Source organism: Polyodon spathula, chromosome 2, assembly GCF_017654505.1.
Source record: "Polyodon spathula isolate WHYD16114869_AA chromosome 2, ASM1765450v1, whole genome shotgun sequence".
Taxonomy (NCBI): Eukaryota; Metazoa; Chordata; class Actinopteri; order Acipenseriformes; family Polyodontidae; genus Polyodon; species Polyodon spathula.
Window position 1 is genome coordinate 100590611 of NC_054535.1, and position 19353 is coordinate 100609963.

The 19353-nt window shown below is 40.3% G+C and overlaps 1 protein-coding gene across 3 annotated transcripts; it reads right to left on the reverse strand.

The window, feature by feature from the left end:
- Positions 1-1276: 1276 nt before the first annotated feature.
- On the reverse strand, positions 1277-13025 carry LOC121305348 (3-hydroxy-3-methylglutaryl-coenzyme A reductase-like). Of its 3 annotated transcripts, none has more exons than XM_041236967.1 (20): positions 12948-13025; positions 11009-11197; positions 10337-10448; positions 9865-9952; positions 9334-9418; positions 8935-9040; positions 8711-8817; positions 7911-8030; positions 7643-7803; positions 7191-7423; positions 6928-7100; positions 6434-6628; positions 6035-6193; positions 5692-5849; positions 5498-5603; positions 4891-5061; positions 4407-4547; positions 4103-4261; positions 3767-3921; positions 1277-3491 (listed from the first exon to the last, which is right to left on the reverse strand). In XM_041236967.1, exons 2-20 carry the CDS (start codon positions 11171-11173, stop codon positions 3437-3439), a joined length of 2649 nt encoding a protein of 882 aa, XP_041092901.1. In that variant the 5' UTR covers positions 11174-11197; positions 12948-13025; the 3' UTR covers positions 1277-3436. The 3 variants fall into 3 exon arrangements, with proteins under 3 accessions (XP_041092901.1, XP_041092895.1, XP_041092891.1); XM_041236961.1 differs by having other exon boundaries at positions 12916-12999; XM_041236957.1 differs by having other exon boundaries at positions 12725-12991.
- Between the last annotated feature and the right edge of the window lie 6328 nt (positions 13026-19353).

Below are 19353 nucleotides of genomic sequence, written 5' to 3' on the forward strand. Positions count from 1 at the left end.
TTCAGACATTTTCGATCATTCTTAACCAGTATGTTACATCTTATTCCTTCAGCACATGCAGATTGGATACAGTGCTTGGCTGCAGCTTTTTTCAGATCAGTCCAAAGCATTTCTATTGGATTGCGATCTGGTGATTGCGAAGACCATTCCAGAACTTTTTTGTTTTCATTAAGAATTCCAGAGTTGACTTAGCCGTATGCTTTGGGTGATTGTGTTGGAAGATAAACTGTCTGCCAGTCGGCCTACGAGCAGATGGTATCGTTGCACTGTGTAGAATGTTTTGATACGTGGCTGCTTTCATTCGATCTTCAATTAGATTAATCTCTCCAGTCCCCTAACTGCTGAAAGGTTTTCTTCACTGAAGGCTTTTCAACTTTTCTCCTCATACATACTGTGGTCCGTTTTGGGGGAAAAGTTATATTTAAGTCTAATTGGACAAGAGAATTTTGTTGAATGCTTTGATTCCTGTTCATATTTCTTGGCACATTTTAGGTTTGTTTTATGATTTATTACTTTTTTTTTTTTTTTTTTAAAGTGGTTTGCAGCGAGGTCTATGTGCTTTGTTGTAGTGTTTCATGTTAGATTTCAAAATGTCACTTTTTTTTTTCTTTTCATTAAGTATATGGAAAATCACAAAGCGACATGTAGTTCAATATGTTAACATGACATTCACTGTTTCAGGAGACAATGGCATAACAAATCAACTGAGAAAGTTTTTAATGAATGACAACTTCCTTTTCTGACTTTTTCCAATATATTTTTTCTTTTTCCTTCACCTTTTTAGGATCTGTCTAAATGATTATTCACTTTGCGAGTCTTGTAATATGACAATTAGAAAATATGTGCCAATTAGAGGATATTGCTGCTCTAGAAAGAGTGCAAATAGCAACCAGAATTATTCCTGGTTTAAAAAGGCATGTCATATGCAGACAGGCTACAAGAATTTAATCTATTCAGACTTGAATAAAGAAGACTACATGGCGATCTGATTCAAGCATTCAAAATTCTGAAAGGTATTGACAATGTTGACCCAAGGGACTTTTTTGACCTGAAAAAAGAAACAAGGACCAGGAGTCACAAATGCAGATTATAGGAAGCACGTTTTACAGATTATTGTGGGAGTCTGGAACCAACTGCCCAGTAATATTGTTGAAGCCGACACCCTGGGATCCTTCAAGAAGTTGCTTGATGAGATTCTAGGATCAATAAGCTTCTAACAATCAAACGAGCAAGATGGGCCTGATGTTCTTAAAATAACTGCAGTCAAGTATTTTTGTTACCGTTTACTGAAAATGAAACTTATTTATTTTACAAAATGTACATTGTAATTTAACATAAACCCTGTACTTTACAGACTTGCAGGAGACAATGTTTTCACACCATCGGAACAGATCCAGCAACAGCCAACATATTAGTGCCAACCATAAATAAATATCACATTTGTTTCGTGCAGCAAAAAAAAAAAAAAAAAATTCTGGTAGCTTCCAGTCTACCACCCCTCTCACCCATAGAGCAGAATAAACTTCATTTGGTTGCACTTACAACAGAGCATTTGCAACACCACTAAACAACACTGCTTTTTCTCACCCCACCCCACCCCACCCCACCCCCCACTGACTTGCAGCATAAGACCCCTAAAAGCTTACACACAAATAGCATAGAAAACACAAACATTAATTCATCACGGTCAATCACAGATGCATTTTTGCAAATTGAGTGGCAAATCGCACCATAGTGTTCTATACAACTCCATGACAATTCTTACAGAGAAGATGCTTGAGAAAGACACAGGCATCAGGAAGAGATTAGCTTTCAATTCAGTAACCAATAATGATACAGTAACTTTTTCCAAAAAGGTAAATTTGTGCTTAGAAATATATAGATCATAAAAGTACTGTAAAATAAGTATGTTATCCCTTAAATTGTCTGAAGGTGTAAAAATATAACCTATAGTTTGTTTTTTGTATATTCATTTCAGAATAATGTATATTGATTAGTAAGAGTACTGTAGAAAAAATATTTACAGCCAGAGAATAATATAAGCCAAATGCCATTTCATTGCAATCGTATGTGGTATTTTATTTGGCAGCTATGGAATTGGACACTTTCATGGGAACTCCGATGTCCTTCACAGCATGAAATGAATTCTGTCAATTGGTATCACTGGCATCCAATCTGTCTTATGCAGCAGTCTTTTGAGACCCTTGCAGTGTCAGGAGGAAAAGAAAAATAAAATCACACTCAGCTGTGCATATTCCTGTTTTACATCCTTAACCAGCTACATCTTTCAAATAACAGGTAGAAAATAAAATCCAATAAACATTATGTACAAATACAAATCCTACTATCCGATTTACAGAATATAAATGTTTTTCTAACCAAACATTGATTTCTGTCAATGCATTTTCAATTAAATATCTGGCAAAACTAAGAAATATAACAGATTATATATATTATACTAGGTGAGTTTTTAAATGTACTGATGTACTGCACACCCCCCCATGCAAACAATCAAACTAGACCCGTCATTTTCAAAGTCCTCAGATTTACAACTGTTAAATTGTAAATGAACTGGAACACAACAAGGGCTTGCTTTTAAAGATAACTGCATATCTTACATTACAGCCAGCCCAAAAGCACAGAAATATAGCAGCAACAGGTTCCTAAAACAAGAACAGGTTTGTCCAGCGCACTTGGCTGCCTGAACACATTTGCAGATTATCGTAAGCACATCGTTTGGTACTAACTTTTACATTAATGTTGGCACTTACATGTAGAATATTCACAACATATAGCAAAAGTGTTAAATGAATTGATACCGCCCGAGCAAAAATACAAAAACAAAAATACCACAGAGACCATCACATCCAATTACATACATCTGTGGCTTCAGATTGGGTTTTAAAGCTGCAGTGACCATGGTCCGTTTTATACTGAAGTATTATTCCTTTGTGACTGTTTACTTCATTCTTTCAAAGTTTATGCTTCTTGTGTACACTACATCACAATCCAGACGGTCTAGTCTGTACATTCCCTAAAAGTGATGCAGGCACCCAAGCTCCAGACCTCCAGTTTGTGTGCATTAGACATGCTTCCTTTGTAGTCTGCAGAAGCTGAACGTTAAACAAGCTCCTATGTTACTCAGGTAAGCAAAAGAATTGGAAAAACAGAACCTTCCCACTGATTAGACTACAGAAAATAACCTTTCAATATATATATATTTTTAATAGTATTGCCACTGCAGCTTTAATCCTTAAACCGCATTAGGAAACCTTCATATAATATGCAGATGTAAAATCAAGCTGACAAATGGCCATTTTGTTCATACTCCTGACAATTACGAGTTCTCATTTTAAAAAAGTGTTTTTTCAGCACCTCTGGTTCAATTTCATCGTCACATAATTGTATGATTCTGAATAGGGACTCTGTTGGTATTTCACGCTGCTTGCTTGGTGCAGGTAACCGAGAGTTCTTGCAGGTTCATCTTTGACCTACAAATAAAAAATGGAAGACCATTAAAAAAAAAACACACACACACACACACACACACACACTATATATATAATATATATATATATATATATATATATATATATATATATATATATATATATATATATATATATATATATATATATATATATACACACACACACACACACACACACACACACACACACAAAACTATATATATATATATATATAGTTTAAATGATACATTTAGTCACAAATGCTATGAACTGACTGTGTGCAGACTTTTCCTTACCTGTTGTGAGTCATATGACTTTTGACAAGGTGTCCTGCTGCCAATGCTGCCATTAGAGACAGCTCTCCTGCCAGCACAGTCCCACACACAACTCTCGCCAGCTGCCTGGCATTTTCACCTGGATTCTCTTTGCTGGCTCCCTGAATCCCCAACATCTTCAAGAGGACAATCGTTGTTGTATTAGAAAGCAAAATACATATTTATAGTGTACAGTAAATAAAGTAGGTATAGTGAAGTTCATTAAGCTTTAAATCAGCAGAGCTTAGTTGACATTAGGCTCGTTTCAAAATCTTTTTAAGGCTAGCAGTAATGAGATTTCTCTTTGCAGTTCCATACCTTCAAACAGGCCTGTTGTGGTGCCAAGTTGGTTCCTCCCCCAACAGTCCCCACCTCTATAGATGGCATTGTACAGCTGATGTACAGATCCTCATTTGTGGGACCCGTTGCCTCCATGAGGGTGATGCAGTTTGAGCTGCCAACACTCTGGGCAGGATCCTAACACAAACAGTTTGTTAATTTCAGCATGTGGCAGCATGGCGTAAAAAATATTGGAACAGTTCTGTAAAAACTTCTTATAAAATTAAAAAAAGAGAGAGACTGATGCAAGATGTTATTTCACAAAGAGAGAATATATTTTTACCTGTCCACAGGCGATGTAGATGGCAGCTACAATATTAGCTGCATGTGCATTGAAGCCACCTATACTGCCGGCCATAGCAGAGCCAACCAAGTTCTTGTTAATATTAACATCAACCAAGGCTTCTGTGGAAGTCTTCAAAACCTTATTAAAAAAGCAAAAAACAAAAAACGTTTTATAAAAAATGTAATCTCTGCAGCAACTTGTCAGTGGTTAATGATCAATTAGGGCCTCAGAACAAGCCCACCATATCACGATGAAGATGAAGTTTTCCATTACACCTACAGCTGCCATCAAAAGAGGAACAGGAAGCTTGTACAACAGTAAATTTGATTTGGAAGCCTAACATTCCAAGCGCTTTGACTAGGCTTCTGTACTTCGGCTGTGAGCTACATTCTACCATGTTTCGTGTTGTTTGGAAATGTGCTCATCGCAAGACAGCAGACACGCTGATGACAACATGGATGTTCGGTGGTAAAAGACTCACCTCTCGCACTATCTGAGCTGGAATGATGGCTTCACTCACAGCGGATTTCCCTCGCCCCTCAATCCAGTTGATGGCTGCAGGTTTCTTGTCAGTGCAGTAGTTCCCGCTGACTGCCAGGACGTGCAGCTCAGGGAACTTCTCCAGCAGCGTGGAGAGCGCCTGCTCCGTGCCCTGTCATGAAAAAGCATCTTTACAAACAGCAGCAAAAGAGTAGAGCTTCTGAAACAACTAAATACCATTTTCAAAAGATTTGGTGTCAAAATAAGGTATTAAAATAAGTCATTAGAGGTGTCTGCAGAACATGTGACATGTCAAAATCAGAAACAGTAAATCACTGTCCATTGTATGCACATGTAAAAACCATGACAAACCATACCAACACTAAACAGCACGTGCCAAAGAAGATCCTTATCGAGTTTCATTAGGATTCAATTGAGAAGCGGTTATCTAGACATATTCTGCTTGCTAGCACTGAAATATATATACAAAAATTGCAGTTCTTCATTCAACCATACATTTATGTATGTGCCCCACTGCATAAATCCCTAGAATACTCATATTTAATATCTTCCTTCAGATGTTAGATCTCTGCATAAGCTGAACCTACCTTAGAAATCATGTTCATCCCCATAGCATCTCCAGTTTTGGACTGAAATCGGATGTACAGATTTCGTCCAGCAAGACCAATAAGAAGCTTCTCAAGGCGTGCAAACCTGAAATGGAAAAAATGATTAAATTCCCCTCTTGTTCTTTCAAAATGTGTTTCGCTAGATGAGCATTGCAATGTCTGGTCTTGCATACCTGCTGGTGTTGTCGAAGGCCTCTTTAATGCACTTGAACCCTTCAGGACTCTCCAGCCATGCTTTGACTTCTGCTGCCTGGCACGCTGTGGGCAGTCTCACCACAGGGCCTCGAGTCATGGCATCAGCCAGGATCCGGCTGCTTGCTCCTCCTCCAAGCTACACACAAGAGAGGCATTGAAATGAACGGGATTAAAAGATCTACACACTAGACTACAGGAGAGTATCAAAATGGACAGCATAAAAATCAGACAACCATCTATATGCACTGAAATGGTTAAATAGGTCAATCAAGTTTTTCAATAATTGACGATTACATGTTGCAAGAAATAGCTTGTACTCACTGCTATTGCTCTACACCCTCGGTTTGTGCTCGCCACAAGACAGCCCTCTGTTGTTGCCATGGGAACCTGAAACTGTTTCCCGTCCAAGATCAGTGGGCCTGCGACTCCAACTGGCACCGGCACGTATCCGATCACATTCTCACAGCACGTTCCAATGACCTGAAAGAGAAAGAATACTTGCTAACTTCTCTCCAGCAGGAAAGCTGCCGTACAACACCTGGTGACCAGCTTCAGCTACCAAGTTACTTTTATTGGAACATCGAAAAAGAGATTTCTAAAAGCAGAAAATTCAGTGCTAAAGTTATCCTGCTGTACCAAAGTGGGGTCGCTACCCAACACCCCTCAACTCACAGACTCTCTTGGTTACCGCTAGGCTATTTAAACTGCATGCTGCCTTACCATGGAATAATCGTAATCTTTGTAAGGCAAGGTCTTCAATGAAGATGGGTTTGGGAGTTTGGATGCCAGCATCAGCCTGCGAATCGCCACACCCCGTTCAGGAGACTCCATGGTGTTCTCCAGCTTGTACGCTGGAATGTGCTTTGCATTGACCAGGGAGATAACCTCTGCATCACTCAACCATTGAGCACCTTTCTGCAATAGAGAAAAAAAACAATATCATTTATTTCTGTAATGGGAACACAGATGCATCCATACATGCCCACATTCTTTCAACTCAATCAGATAAACGGTTCACTAAATATGTAAAACTCTGATGCGCTGCCTCCACTATATTCCTATCGCCATGGATGTCTTTCCACAGGGTGGGGGTCATTATAAAAACACTTGATACAAACCGACCCTTACAATCTGCGAGTGACACTGTCAATACACAATGACACTAGTTTACAAAATTTTCAATTTTAGAATATCCAAAAAATGGACTCCCTCACCTCTGGGTTTCTAAGTATAGACAGGCACTCCTCAGTGGGACGGGAATCCAATGGTAATTGAATCTGTGGTGCAGGAGAGGAGGGTAGAGACGATGCATCGGAAAAGATGTCGTCACCGGCTACAAACTTGGTCTTCAATACACTAACAACTGGCAAAGGTTTAATGACTTCAGCTGAAAAACAATGAAATTATATTATAGCAAGAATCTTACACCAATGATTATAAACAGTAACAAATGAAAGTAAAACTAAATGCAGCTAACCTGTATCCTCTTTTGTAACCATAGCCTCTGCTGCAGATTTTTGGGAGTGTTTCAACCCACTGTCTTTCCCGCAGCAATCGTCTGCAATTCTCTTTTGAGCTGCTGGTGATGACATGGGGTTTTTCAGGGAGAATGTGGACTCCATCTCAGTCTGCTCAAAGAAGATGTACTTTATAGTGAGCAACAAGGCCAGTCCGAGAGTGATCACTTGTTCAATGTCCATGCTAACCATTCTGTGAAATTAACAAGATTAGAAAAGCCACACATTAGAAAAAGGTAAGCAACCCATTTAATCTGTGTGATTTAGCACGTCCAGAGTTACTTTGGAACAATTTATATGAATCAAGACGGGTCAATACCAGAACAAGAAGGGAAAACAGTTTAATGTCATGCAGATTAGAAAGAAATGACACTAATAACGAAAGAATTGGCAGCACAGTATATAATCCTACCTGGACAGGTAAAACTGCCATAGTGGCATCTCAGGTTCAATTCTCTTCGGCATTGTTTTATCAAGTCCTAGTTCAACTTTGGAGGTCTCCACTGTGCTGTTCTGAGAGGAAGGTTTGGTAATCCAGCGACTGTGAGCATGAACAAGAACCAGTCCCAAAGACTAGGAGAGAAAGAGACACCTCAGTTTCCTTTGATCTGGGAATACAATAACAAGGAGGTCTCGTTGATGTGTCCCCCCCCACACATACGTTTGTACTCAGAACTCACCATTATCATCTTCACTCTCTGGGTCACTGGGTTTGGTTTATTGTCTTCCTCCTCCTCCAGGACACGTGCGAATTGGCTGAGCTGCCAGATGGGGCGTCCTTCACGGCTCTCCCGAGAGAGCTACGGGGGAAAGAGGAGAATTAACACAGGCACTACTGCTCTTAAATGTGTGTGTCTCTTGCGGATTAAAACAGGCACTACTGCTCTTAAATATGTATGTCTTGTCAAAGGAGGATTAACGCAGGCACTACTGCTCTTAAATATGCTGTGCCTGTTGTCAAAATGCACTGACAGAAGAAATAGGTTTGTACATCTCATAGAAAAGTACTAAGCATTAGGCACTTAACACAGCAAACTGAGTGAAAGGCACAAATCCACATAGGGTTAGGGTTACTTCGCTTTCATTTTGTAAGCCTTGCTAATATGTACTGTGATGTGGGTGGGGGCTTGCACATGTAAACGGTGTGTTTGTGTATTTACGATTGGCAGGGATACAAATACAAATGTGGAATATGGCTTGGTCTTGAGTGAATAACTGATGATCAATCAAGTCCCAGCCACATGGTATATAAAGGGAGCAATTGCCTTTGTTTGGGGAAGGAGAGTTCAGTGAAGGCCAATGCCCAGCTTGAACAGAGTGAGTTTGGAGAGAAGGGTGACCTTTAGTGAAGGCCACTGCGCAGCCTAAAGGTACCTACTGTGTTTTGTTTGAACCTTTTATTTTGGTCATTGTACCTGGTTGCATTAAATCAGATGTTATTGTCAAAGGTAGACCTCTGCGATGCTGTGACATTTCTTACCTCCAATACTAGGGAGACACACGCAGGGAAGAAGGTCATGAAGACAAAGTAATTTGCCATGACCGACATGCAGCCAAAGCAGCACATGATTTCCAGCTGACGCACGCCTGGAACAACAGGAGATGGAGGGAAAGGAAACTTAATAAATCATCTTCAGATGGTATTCCAGTACTGCTAATACTTATTTGTGGAGAAAGCTGTATTTGTTTTAGCTCACTACCCACCGGACATGGTACCAACTCCAATCACAAGGCATTCAACCAGAGCATCGAGCGTGAAGGTGGGTCCGAGGATGGCCATGCCACGTGCAATGTTGTGTCTCACTTCATCCTGCAACACAACAAGAAAAACACTATTAACCACACTATATAAAAAGACAATTAGTTGCAGACCTTCTAATGTGAAGCACAGTGTAATTGAACACACCATGCATTAACAAACAAGTTTAATACACATATATCCAGACACACATATGTGTTTAAATCAACAATTAAACAAAATGCACCTTTCAGCAACTAGTTGTAGTGTTCCGTGGTCATCAGTAAACAAGGTTATACAAATAACACCAGACACCATTTCAACAATATAATAACTGAAGCAGATTGTACATCAAGTCATCATACCTGCGAGTTAGAGCTCAGTGCGAATTTAGCTAACGCACATGCTTTTGAGAGATCAATCAGCAGCAGGAAGAACGGCAAGGCTTCGCTGAAAGACATGGACGTGTACAAGGGTTACTTTTCTGCTTTATCTAAATGTTGCATGCTATACTGTTCATTTAAAAAAAGACATTAAGTGAATGCAATACAAAAAAATGCAGATTGAGATGAACAAAGATGGGGAGGGGGATATGTCTTACAGTACAAAATGGTCAATTACCAGTCTGCCTCGCAAATGTTGCAGATAAAATTTCATGTCATCTAACCTTTATCTGCATTATGTTATCTGGAATCAATTGTACAACAACTAGAATTGCACAAACTTGACTGTACAGAGAATCAATGGTGTGGTGGTGGTTAAGTAGAAATGCAGACTAAATGCTTAACGGGAAGTCCAGAAAAACTAATTTTCCTTTGTTAAATGTACAGAACCTTTTTTTTTTTTTTAAAAAAGCACTCTCCACACTAAACACATTTAGAGAAATTAACACTTACTTGAGGCCGGTCAGTTCTTTATCAAGGAAGTGGATAACGACAGTGCTGAATACGAAACTGGAGAAGATTGTGAAGAGACCTGCAATACCTGGGAAAAAACAAAACATTGAAATCTTATTCCTCACTAACCTAACTGCAGCTATAAAAGACAGAGCTAAACTAACAGTCCTGCTGTGTCTCAGTCCATGCAAGAGCAAAAATGATTTATACTGTAACAACATGAAAACATTACAACTTGAGAGTCTGCACAAATCAAGCGAAAAGCAATTGCTTGTGCTCTTGCTAGACACTCTAATCAGAACAAGCCCCCTTCCTAGAGGATGAATGAAGCTGGTTTTAAAATATAACAGTTTAATTTCAGGAACGGATTCACTGTGTATTGCGATTCAGTCCAGAGTAAGGGTTAAAGAGTTAAATGGACACATTCTATGCATTACACTGCGTAACAGTCTTATGAAAAAGGAAGACATACCCAGTATATATTTTGACCCAAGCTGACGCAGATTTTGGAACTGGAAGTAAATATATACAATTGCTATGCAGCGAGTGATTGTCAAGATGATGATGTCGCTACTCAAAATCTCCTGTAAAGACAAACGTTAAGAATGTTAAGACACCAAAGAGCACTGTTACAAAACCTAAAACTTCTGAACTCCAAATACACATGCCTTAAACAATATTGCACTGTGAGCTACAAGCACTTTAGAAAAGATGTAGTTTTCCCATAGAACAGGGCTCACTCTTACTTCTCACTTCTTAGATCCTCTTTTAACAACCAAAATTGAAGGAGGCAAAATTCTACCCCAAAACAAAGCACAGCGTCTCAACTTGATTTGAAATAACTGATATATTAATTATATGGTTATTGTTCTCCTACCAGTAGATACAAAATAAGCATACATACAAACTTGCCTTCATGAGAGGGTCATACTGAATAAAGCAAATAGACCAAATGTTTATGTACTATCTAATTCTTTACAGTTTAAATCAACAACTTAGCAAACGTGAGCTTTATGTACAGTACTGACAATTCCTGCCAACATGCGTGATCCTCTACCTGCTCATACACAATGTTCTCAAGACAGTTTGTATGTTCAGCATTCTACCACACATGCTCCAATAGGGATTGAACTCTGGTTCTCACCTCTTCAAACTTCGGACACTCATAATTCCAGCCGCAGATCTGATCATTCCCAGTAAACATGTTCATTGACATCATACAGATGGTCAGCGTCACTGTCCCCACTATAACCTCCCAAGGATGGGAGGCTACAAACAGCCCATGCAAACGGAACAGCCCTGTCAGCATGGTGGCGTTCTCCTTGTATTTATGCTGCAGGAAAAAAAAACAATTGAATATACTTGCATCAGCAGTGAAACCCTTTTGAATCTAATTCTCAAATAAAACCAATTTGTGCAACACCTAGTTCTTCAACTCTACAGAACAAATCACCTTAACCAAATCACCAAGCATGCCCGCAGTATCATTAAAGAGGGGACACCCAGGAAACTGAAACTCCAAAATTACCACTACGTCACTGCTATGGGAAATATATTTATATAATCCTATAGGAAATGGTATTTAAACAGGATTCGTTCCGACTTTCTTTGCATACCCGTCCTTACTCTGGTCCCACCGCAGTCGGATATGTGACGGATTATACTGGTCAAGCAGACTGCTCAGAAGCCTGGGTCTCCAGGTTGCTGGGATCTAGATCATTTAACATGTTCAGATCTCAACAAGGTATACATTGACAGCAGGGCACTCAAATTTGGAGTACTCGTAACAAGCACTGAACAAATACGTGATTGAGGTGGCAAACTGTAGCACACAATAAGCCAAATCATTATTCCTTTAAGCTTGTGCGACAGTGAAAATGCACATCCAGCAGTCCAAAAGCGATATGACCTAGCTTTCAATCAACTCAACAATGCTGTTCCTCCCCATAGTCAGAACTGACATCTGCAGTGAACGTCAAGACAGACCCACCCATCTCACCAACCCCCAAAATACTGCAACGATTTTCAAATTACAAAAACCCATCTGCGTATGGGTTTTTGTAATTTGAAAAACGTTTACAACACTTCTTCTACTCGGTATGTCATTAATAGGAAAGTCTTTCTGACCCGCTGACTCTAAAGCGCCTTTAACTGCAAAATAACTTCAGTCTGGTGCATTTCATAGCTGCTTTTCTGTCACCACCTGTTCACCCACAATGACATTCAACAGACCCTATAAATAATACAGATGTGGACGGGACCACAACACTAGTCCGTAATACTGAATGATGTCTATGTAACCAGGCAGCACATCTAGACAGTCAAGCAGCTATGCATGTAGGATGCTGCTTGCCTCTTCAGACAGAAGGTTCCCTAGCAGTCACACTTTCATGATCCAGACCAGCCTTTACACAAAACATTTCTGAATAAACGTCTTGAAAACAAACAGCTGATTTGGGCTGGACACCACAGCATATCTTTTATTATAGCATCATATAAAATACGATATATAAAACCACCTCCTGCACACAGCTAAACTAACAGTATTTACAATCTAATCTACAGATGAACCCTAGTCCAGATGTAACAGTAGATACACATTTTTTTAATTATTATTTTTAACATGAACCAGTTATTTTGCCAGAAACAGTGCGAACTTCCGACAACGTACTCGACTACGCCGCATCAACTGTAGAGCACCGCCCTTCTGACTTCCACAAAAAGGACACCAGGCATAATCTTTTGAAAATAAATGTGTAGTGCACACACTACTTCTCACACTCGACACATTTCAAATTATCACTACTTCAAATAATTGAGAGAAAAGTGAAAGCAAACCCCATTCTCATTCTCTTCCTACCTGTATAGTATAGCCGACTTATCGCAGACAACCAGCCGAATAGGACCCCAGAATGTGTCTTGCTCAACGCCTGTCTTCCGTTAAAAAGGTTAATTAAAACCTGACTAATATCACGCTGTTTTGTTTATTACACGATTAATATGGAGACAGCTACGTAATTAAGATAGATCATATATACATATTACATGGACCTTGGCTTAAGCACGTCCCTGTTCGTGCTCACCTCCAGGGTGCTGCTGCTGACCTCCGAACGTCAGTTTGTAGCCGGTGTAAAAATGGCGAGGGTTTCATCGTCTGATGCTTCAACCAATCCTAGCACACGATTTCCTCAGTCGGTTTGCGTCACGACCAGTTACCAAGACAACGAGAATGGGGGGCGGTTCTAGAAAGCAGACGCGTGATCTTACCACTGCTATATGAACCAATTTGAGAAGAGGTTGAGGCAACCTGAGTGGTACTATTGGTCGACAAAGGATGCATATCCAAAAAAAAATCCGTCTTTATTGTTATGCTTTTAAATAAACACTTGAAAAAAAAAATATATATATATAATTTAAATAAAAACTAATGTACTACACCAGATTTTCTGAAATACAAACAGATATGAATATATGTATCATGTATAATATTTATGTATTTATGTACAAAATACTAATAATGGTATCGGATATGACGTAGTCGTTTACTTTACATATACTGGGCCACAGACTAACATAGGATGACATATAAAATGATCATATATTTACTATTTATTATTACTATTATTAAATAATAATAATAATAATAATAATAATAATAAATAGCATAATATTATTATTGTGTACATAGACATCAGTGTGTACAAAATAGTTGACTTGAAAGGTCGCGTAAGTAACGAAATCAAAACATGTATAATGGGTAACAAAATGTCGCGTACTATTGACTTTATAAATTACTAGAGATTTTTAATGATCTCTAAAAAGTGATATATATATATAATCTATATATATTATATATAATATATTTCATATATATATATATATGCTATATATATATATCAGCTATATATATAAAAGTTCGGCTGGCAAAGTTGGCCAAAGCAAAAGGGACCAATGTGACGCTCATAAGTTAATCCCCCATCTTATCAATTAAAAAAGACACGTTTCCGTACTATTTAATTTGACTATATATGACTCAACAGCAATTGTAATCCACGTAATTCTTGTAAAGAATATCGCGGGTTCCCTTTCAATTCGAATGACAACCATTACCGAAAGGGAAGAGCCTCTCTGACCGTCAATCTCTGAGCAAATATACAAAGCTGCCCTATCAGGGCCCTGCTGTGAGGGGGAAGTCCCGCCCACCTCCTGTTGAAGAGGGACGTCCTCACAGTAGCACATCACCATTTTCTCTCATCTCTCTGAGACAGGTCGTACATTGCTTTTGCTTTTTACTTACCGAATTTGTCTAATTTGTTGGATTTATCTGCAAATTAAGGAATAATTCACAGTAGAATCGCGCTTCAAGGGTGTCTAAAAGAGTGCCCTTGCTTTATTCTTGCTTCAGTTTTCTGACTAGAGCTAGTTTCGACCCCTCTGAAGAGATTAGCGAGCGGTCATTGCTCTTTTCAACACAAGGTCTTGTGTAGTTGATACACAGTGTGCAGAGCTGTTATTGTGCTGTAAGACCCTGCGGGCTTACGGCGGCGTCCTCTACGCTGACAAAAAAAAAAAAAACAGGGTCTGAACATTGCCTTCCACCCCAGTATAGACAAGCAGGCAGAGGCAGAGGCAGGGCCAGCGGTAGGGGACCACCACAGGCCAGGGCTAAACTGAACTCTGTGAGCATACTTGAATCACTGTCGGAAGACAGGACAGGTCGTTGGAGACCACACTCTCCCTATTCAGAGAGGACACTCTCCTACAGGTCTATATCAAAGGTTGTTGGGAGTGATGGCAGCCGCCTCGAGAATCCTTCCACTAGGGCTGCTAAGAAAGTGCCCGCTTCAAGACTGGGTAAATATTTTCAAGGTGCGACTGGTCCGAGATCAGTACCGACTGGTGCGAGTGTCCAGACAATGCCGGAAGACACAGGAGTGGTGGCTCCGTCCCAGCAATCTACGCCTCGGGTCTCCCCTCAGATCCCCTCACAGAAGGGAAATGATCACTACAGACGCCTCCAACCTGGGCTGGGGAGCGGTCTGGAACGGGAGAGGAGTAAGAGGTCAAAAGAAGAGACATTGGCAGCAAGCACACATAAATGTGCAAGAGCTGCAAGCAGTGAACCTGGCGTTATCTCATTTTCGCCAGCAGTTAGTGCACAAACATGTGCTGTTCCGGACAGACAATACCACAGTGGTAGCCTACATAAACCTCGCCAGGCATTCAAATGCTCGCCAGGCATTCACCACACAGTGCACAGACTCCTGTTCTCAACGCACAGAAGCTTGCGTTCCATCAGGGCAGTTCACCTCCCCAGTGTGGACAACAAGGCAACAGACCTCCTGTCCAGAGAGCTCCAGACAGCTTGGAGTGGAGGCTGCATCCTCAAGTGGTGAAGCAGATTTGGGAGAGGTTTCGACCGGCACGAGTCGACCTCTTTGCCACAGCCGAGTCCACTCATTGCCCTCTATGGTTCTCCATGGAGAGAGACGGGGTCCCCCTGGAAGTAGACGTACTAGCTCACCCCTGGCCACAGGGGCTATTGTATGCGTTTCCTCCGCTACCATTATTATCCCTGACACTAGAGAGGATCAGGGTGGAGAGAGCACAGGTTTTGCTGGTTGCACCCAGATGGCCGAGACGCCCCTGGTTTGCTCTCCTCTCCGACATGTTGTCGGATCAGCCGTGGCAGCTCCTGCTCCTCAAGGACCTCCTGAGCCAAGCGGAGCGGCTTTGATGGCACCCGAACCCAGCCCAGCTCCAACTCTGGGTCTGGCCGTTGAACGGAGCTGTCTATTCAGACGAGGTTTGCCAGATGCAGTAGTAGAAACACTACAGTCTGCTAGGGTGCTGAGCACTAGAGCCCAGTACTCATATACATGGAAAGTTCCAAGACTGGTGCCTTGCCGAAAGTCACGATTCTTTGACTTGCCCTATTGAGAAGATATTAACCTTCTTACAACACTTGTTTGATGCAGGAAAATTAACGTCCACTTTGAAGGTATACCTGGCAGCAATATCAGTGTGCCAAGACAAAACTGATTCGGTGTCCCCTGGGGCACATTTCCTGGCGGAGCAATTTCTTAAAGGGGCTCGGAGGCTTCGTCCTCCCATGAAAAGTATGGTCCCCAAGTGGGATCTAGAACTGGTACTGCAGGCCCTTATGGGTCATTGAAAGTGGCATTTTTAATAGCCATTACGTCTGCCAGACGAGGAAGTGAGCTTCATGCGCTGTCCATCGATGACACATGTATGGCTTTCACTGGAAGTGACTCGTGGGTAACATTAAGAACAAACCCAACCTTTTTGCCAAAGGTGGTATCCTCATTCCATATTAAACAATCAATGGTTTTGAAAACTTTCAGACCTCCCCCGCACGAGTCAGAGGAGGACCGTAGACAACACACACTATGCCCAGTTCGGGCTCTGTGCTGTTATTTGGATAGGATGCCGTCCTGCAGGGCGTCCAACCAGCTGTTTGTCTGCTATGGGTTCTGCTCTAGAGGTCAGGCCCTATCGAAGCAACGTCTAGCGCACTGGGTGACCGATGCGATACGCTTGGCGTATGAACAGACGGACTCCCCATTACCGGAGGACATTATGGCCCATTCTACCAGGGGCCAGGCAACTTCATGGGCTTTCCTTCATGGTGCCTCCTTAGATGAGTTATGCAATGCTGCTACATGGACAGGTAGTGAGACATTTGTACATTTTTACTGCCTTGATGTGACAAAATGAATGAGACCCTCTCTGGGCTCTAGAGTTTTGTATGCGGCATGCCCTTAGGAGTCATGTGTGCTCTGTTGCTATCGCCGTGGGGCTGTACTGTGGGTAATCTGGAGCCAGGACAGCTTTGGTACAGCTTTCCCATTTGATAATGGTTGTCATTCTCTTTTCAGGGAATCAGGGTTATGGTAATAACCTAACATTTCAATACTCGTCATCTGTGTTTAGAAGAATTTGTCGTGAGTTCACGCCTTATTTTCCTAAATTGCCACACGTCCCCCACCACCACGTTACAGCAGAGATCAGCGCCCATGACTGTAACATGTCCTGGGAAGGCAGTGGCAGGACTGGTATTTTAAATATAACTACTAATACTGTATTTGTGTAATGCTATAAATAGTCCATGTTTGCTTTTTTAATACAATCGTCATTTAAAAAATAAAAAAGCTGAAATGACAAAAAAATATTACTTATCACAGGATTCCTAGTTTATGCAATAAAAAAAGAAATCCTCTGATAAAAAAAACAAATCCGCGTTATCCGCTTTAAAAATTCTCCGACAGCATCGAAACTGTATTTCTAGGATCACTGCTCATCACAGATGTGTTGGTCATGCAAACCCATATTTGAAGAAAAAAAAAACAATTTGCAGCCCTAGCACTGATAGTACAGGCCGGTCACTGAGCCTCCAGCGAGGCAGGCAGCTCAGAGCTCGACTCGCTGCAGTTAAAGCGCTCCATAGGGAAAGTCACGTCACGCTCTGCCCTGGAGCGCTTTGTTCATTCAACGCACTCATGTTGCGTCATGAAACGTTAATCGCGAGAGAATTCGATGACTAAAACAAACTAAAGTTTAATTTTGGAAAGTGGACAGAAACACGGGACAATGTCAAACTCCTAGATTCTTTCGGACACATGAACTTTCACTTTGAGCCGTTGCTTATTTTTGAGACCCGCTCAATGTACGCCGCGTACATGTGCTCTGTTTTAATGGCCACCGATGGTAAGTGAGATTGCCGCTGGCAGAGAACAGCCACTAAATACAAAATCTGATGCCAGAATGGAGTGAAGCAACTTAAACCAGTCACAGTACTGTGCATGTACATACTTCATAGTTGAAAAGTAAAGTAAATGGCCTGAATGGGGACTTAACCCTAATGTTAAGGTACGTGTTTTTTTGCAAAATTACTTGCTGACTATAAAAATGTATAAACAAATTATGGCACTATCAATCATCTGCATTAAAGCCTTGTTAATCAATGCTTTATAATACGTTTTCTTGACATTTGTTGCTTTACATAATTACTTAAATCCTATGATTGCCCTGAAAATGTTTTGGTTCTTAATTTGTTCATTTTAACGTCAATTTAAACTATAGCTTTGTTTTTGTACGGCATTGTAATACACATAGTGATCAAATCTCCATTTTGGTCTATTCTTCCAGCTCAGGTTGTTGTGTGTGATGAAAGATCCTGCAGACACCTCCCACTCAAGCAAGATATTCCCGTCCATTCAGAATGGGATTCGTGGAAGTAGGTCTACAATGTGACTAAGTTACAAGGAATAATTGTGTATAATAAATCTGAAACGATTTTTAAAGACACTGATGATAATAAAAGAAAACGAATTGAAACATGTTTTTTGTTTACTCATTGGGTTAACTTATGTTTTTGTAAATTCTTTTTTTTATATGATTTTAGATTTTTCCCCTGAGATGCAGATGTTGTCGAAGCTGAGTCTGGAGGATAAACAGAAAGATCAAAGTGCCAGACAAAAGGTACATTCTTTAAATTATGGCAAACTTCAGTATTTAAATGTCAGCCTTTTCATATTTGCAAGCTTGTTGCCAGACTAGTCACATGTTTTTGTTTGTGAGCAGATTAATGTGAATGCAGTGATGACAGGTGATGAAGGTTCATCGTCTTTATTAAGTTGATTTCTGTTAAAACTTTAAACAGGGCTCATCAGTTTGAATGAAGGTGCTTCAAGGTAGATAAAATAAAATGTTGATAAATAACAGCCAGGAGCAGTGAAACATACATAGGTATTCGTTAAGGAATCCCTGATTCATTTCATGTTGAGTTTGTGGAATAATGAAAATTCATGTTATACTTGTTCCCCAGTACTCTGCTAAATGACTAATGATGCTAATAATCTATAAATCCAATTTATGAATCACCTGCCATTTTCCCTGCTAATTGCAAACAGTCAGTGAGAAAGTCGTCAGAGGAGTAGAAAATGATAAAAGAAAATGTATAATAATAATTTTAAACAAATTGGATAAGATTTGGATGAAACTTTGTATTCCAATTTATTAATTTATTAAATATAAATGACATCTAGCTGAAAGTAGTTTTATTTGGTTTGTTTCTTAGGTTTGGCATAATGTGTGCAGCTACAGCATCCAATGTCAGCAATAGTCGTGCGGATTACACTGGTATGTATGATGGTAAGTAGATTAACTCAATAAGACAAACACTGTCTAATGCCTTCATCAGTGGTATGTGTGGTACCCATGTCTTCAGGCTAGCTAATTCCTGCTCACACATGGTCAAGAGTTAGACACATGCCTTCTGTAATGAACTGCTATACCTTGCACTGAAATATATTTCTATTATGCTTAGCCACTCCCCTAGGGAGTTCCTCCCCTTTAGCATCTCAGTAGTCAAAGCACTGTGAAAGAGAAGGGAATATGGCAGATAACGGAGTACATGTGCTCGTTATTTTACTTTACTACAGCTCACTGAGTCTGTTTGAAACCTTC

Bases quoted from the DNA above. Each gene is read 5' to 3' on its own strand.
- LOC121305348 (XM_041236967.1), bottom strand. From the start codon at position 11,173: ATGCTGACAGGGCTGTTCCGTTTGCATGGGCTGTTTGTAGCCTCCCAT. The intron at 10,449-11,008 runs GTGAGAACCAGA...TTGTCTTTACAG, and splicing joins AGTGTCCGAAGTTTGAAGAG to GAGATTTTGAGTAGCGACAT. The intron at 8,818-8,934 runs GTGGGTAGTGAG...CTGTTGTTCCAG, and splicing joins TGGAGTTGGTACCATGTCCG to GCGTGCGTCAGCTGGAAATC.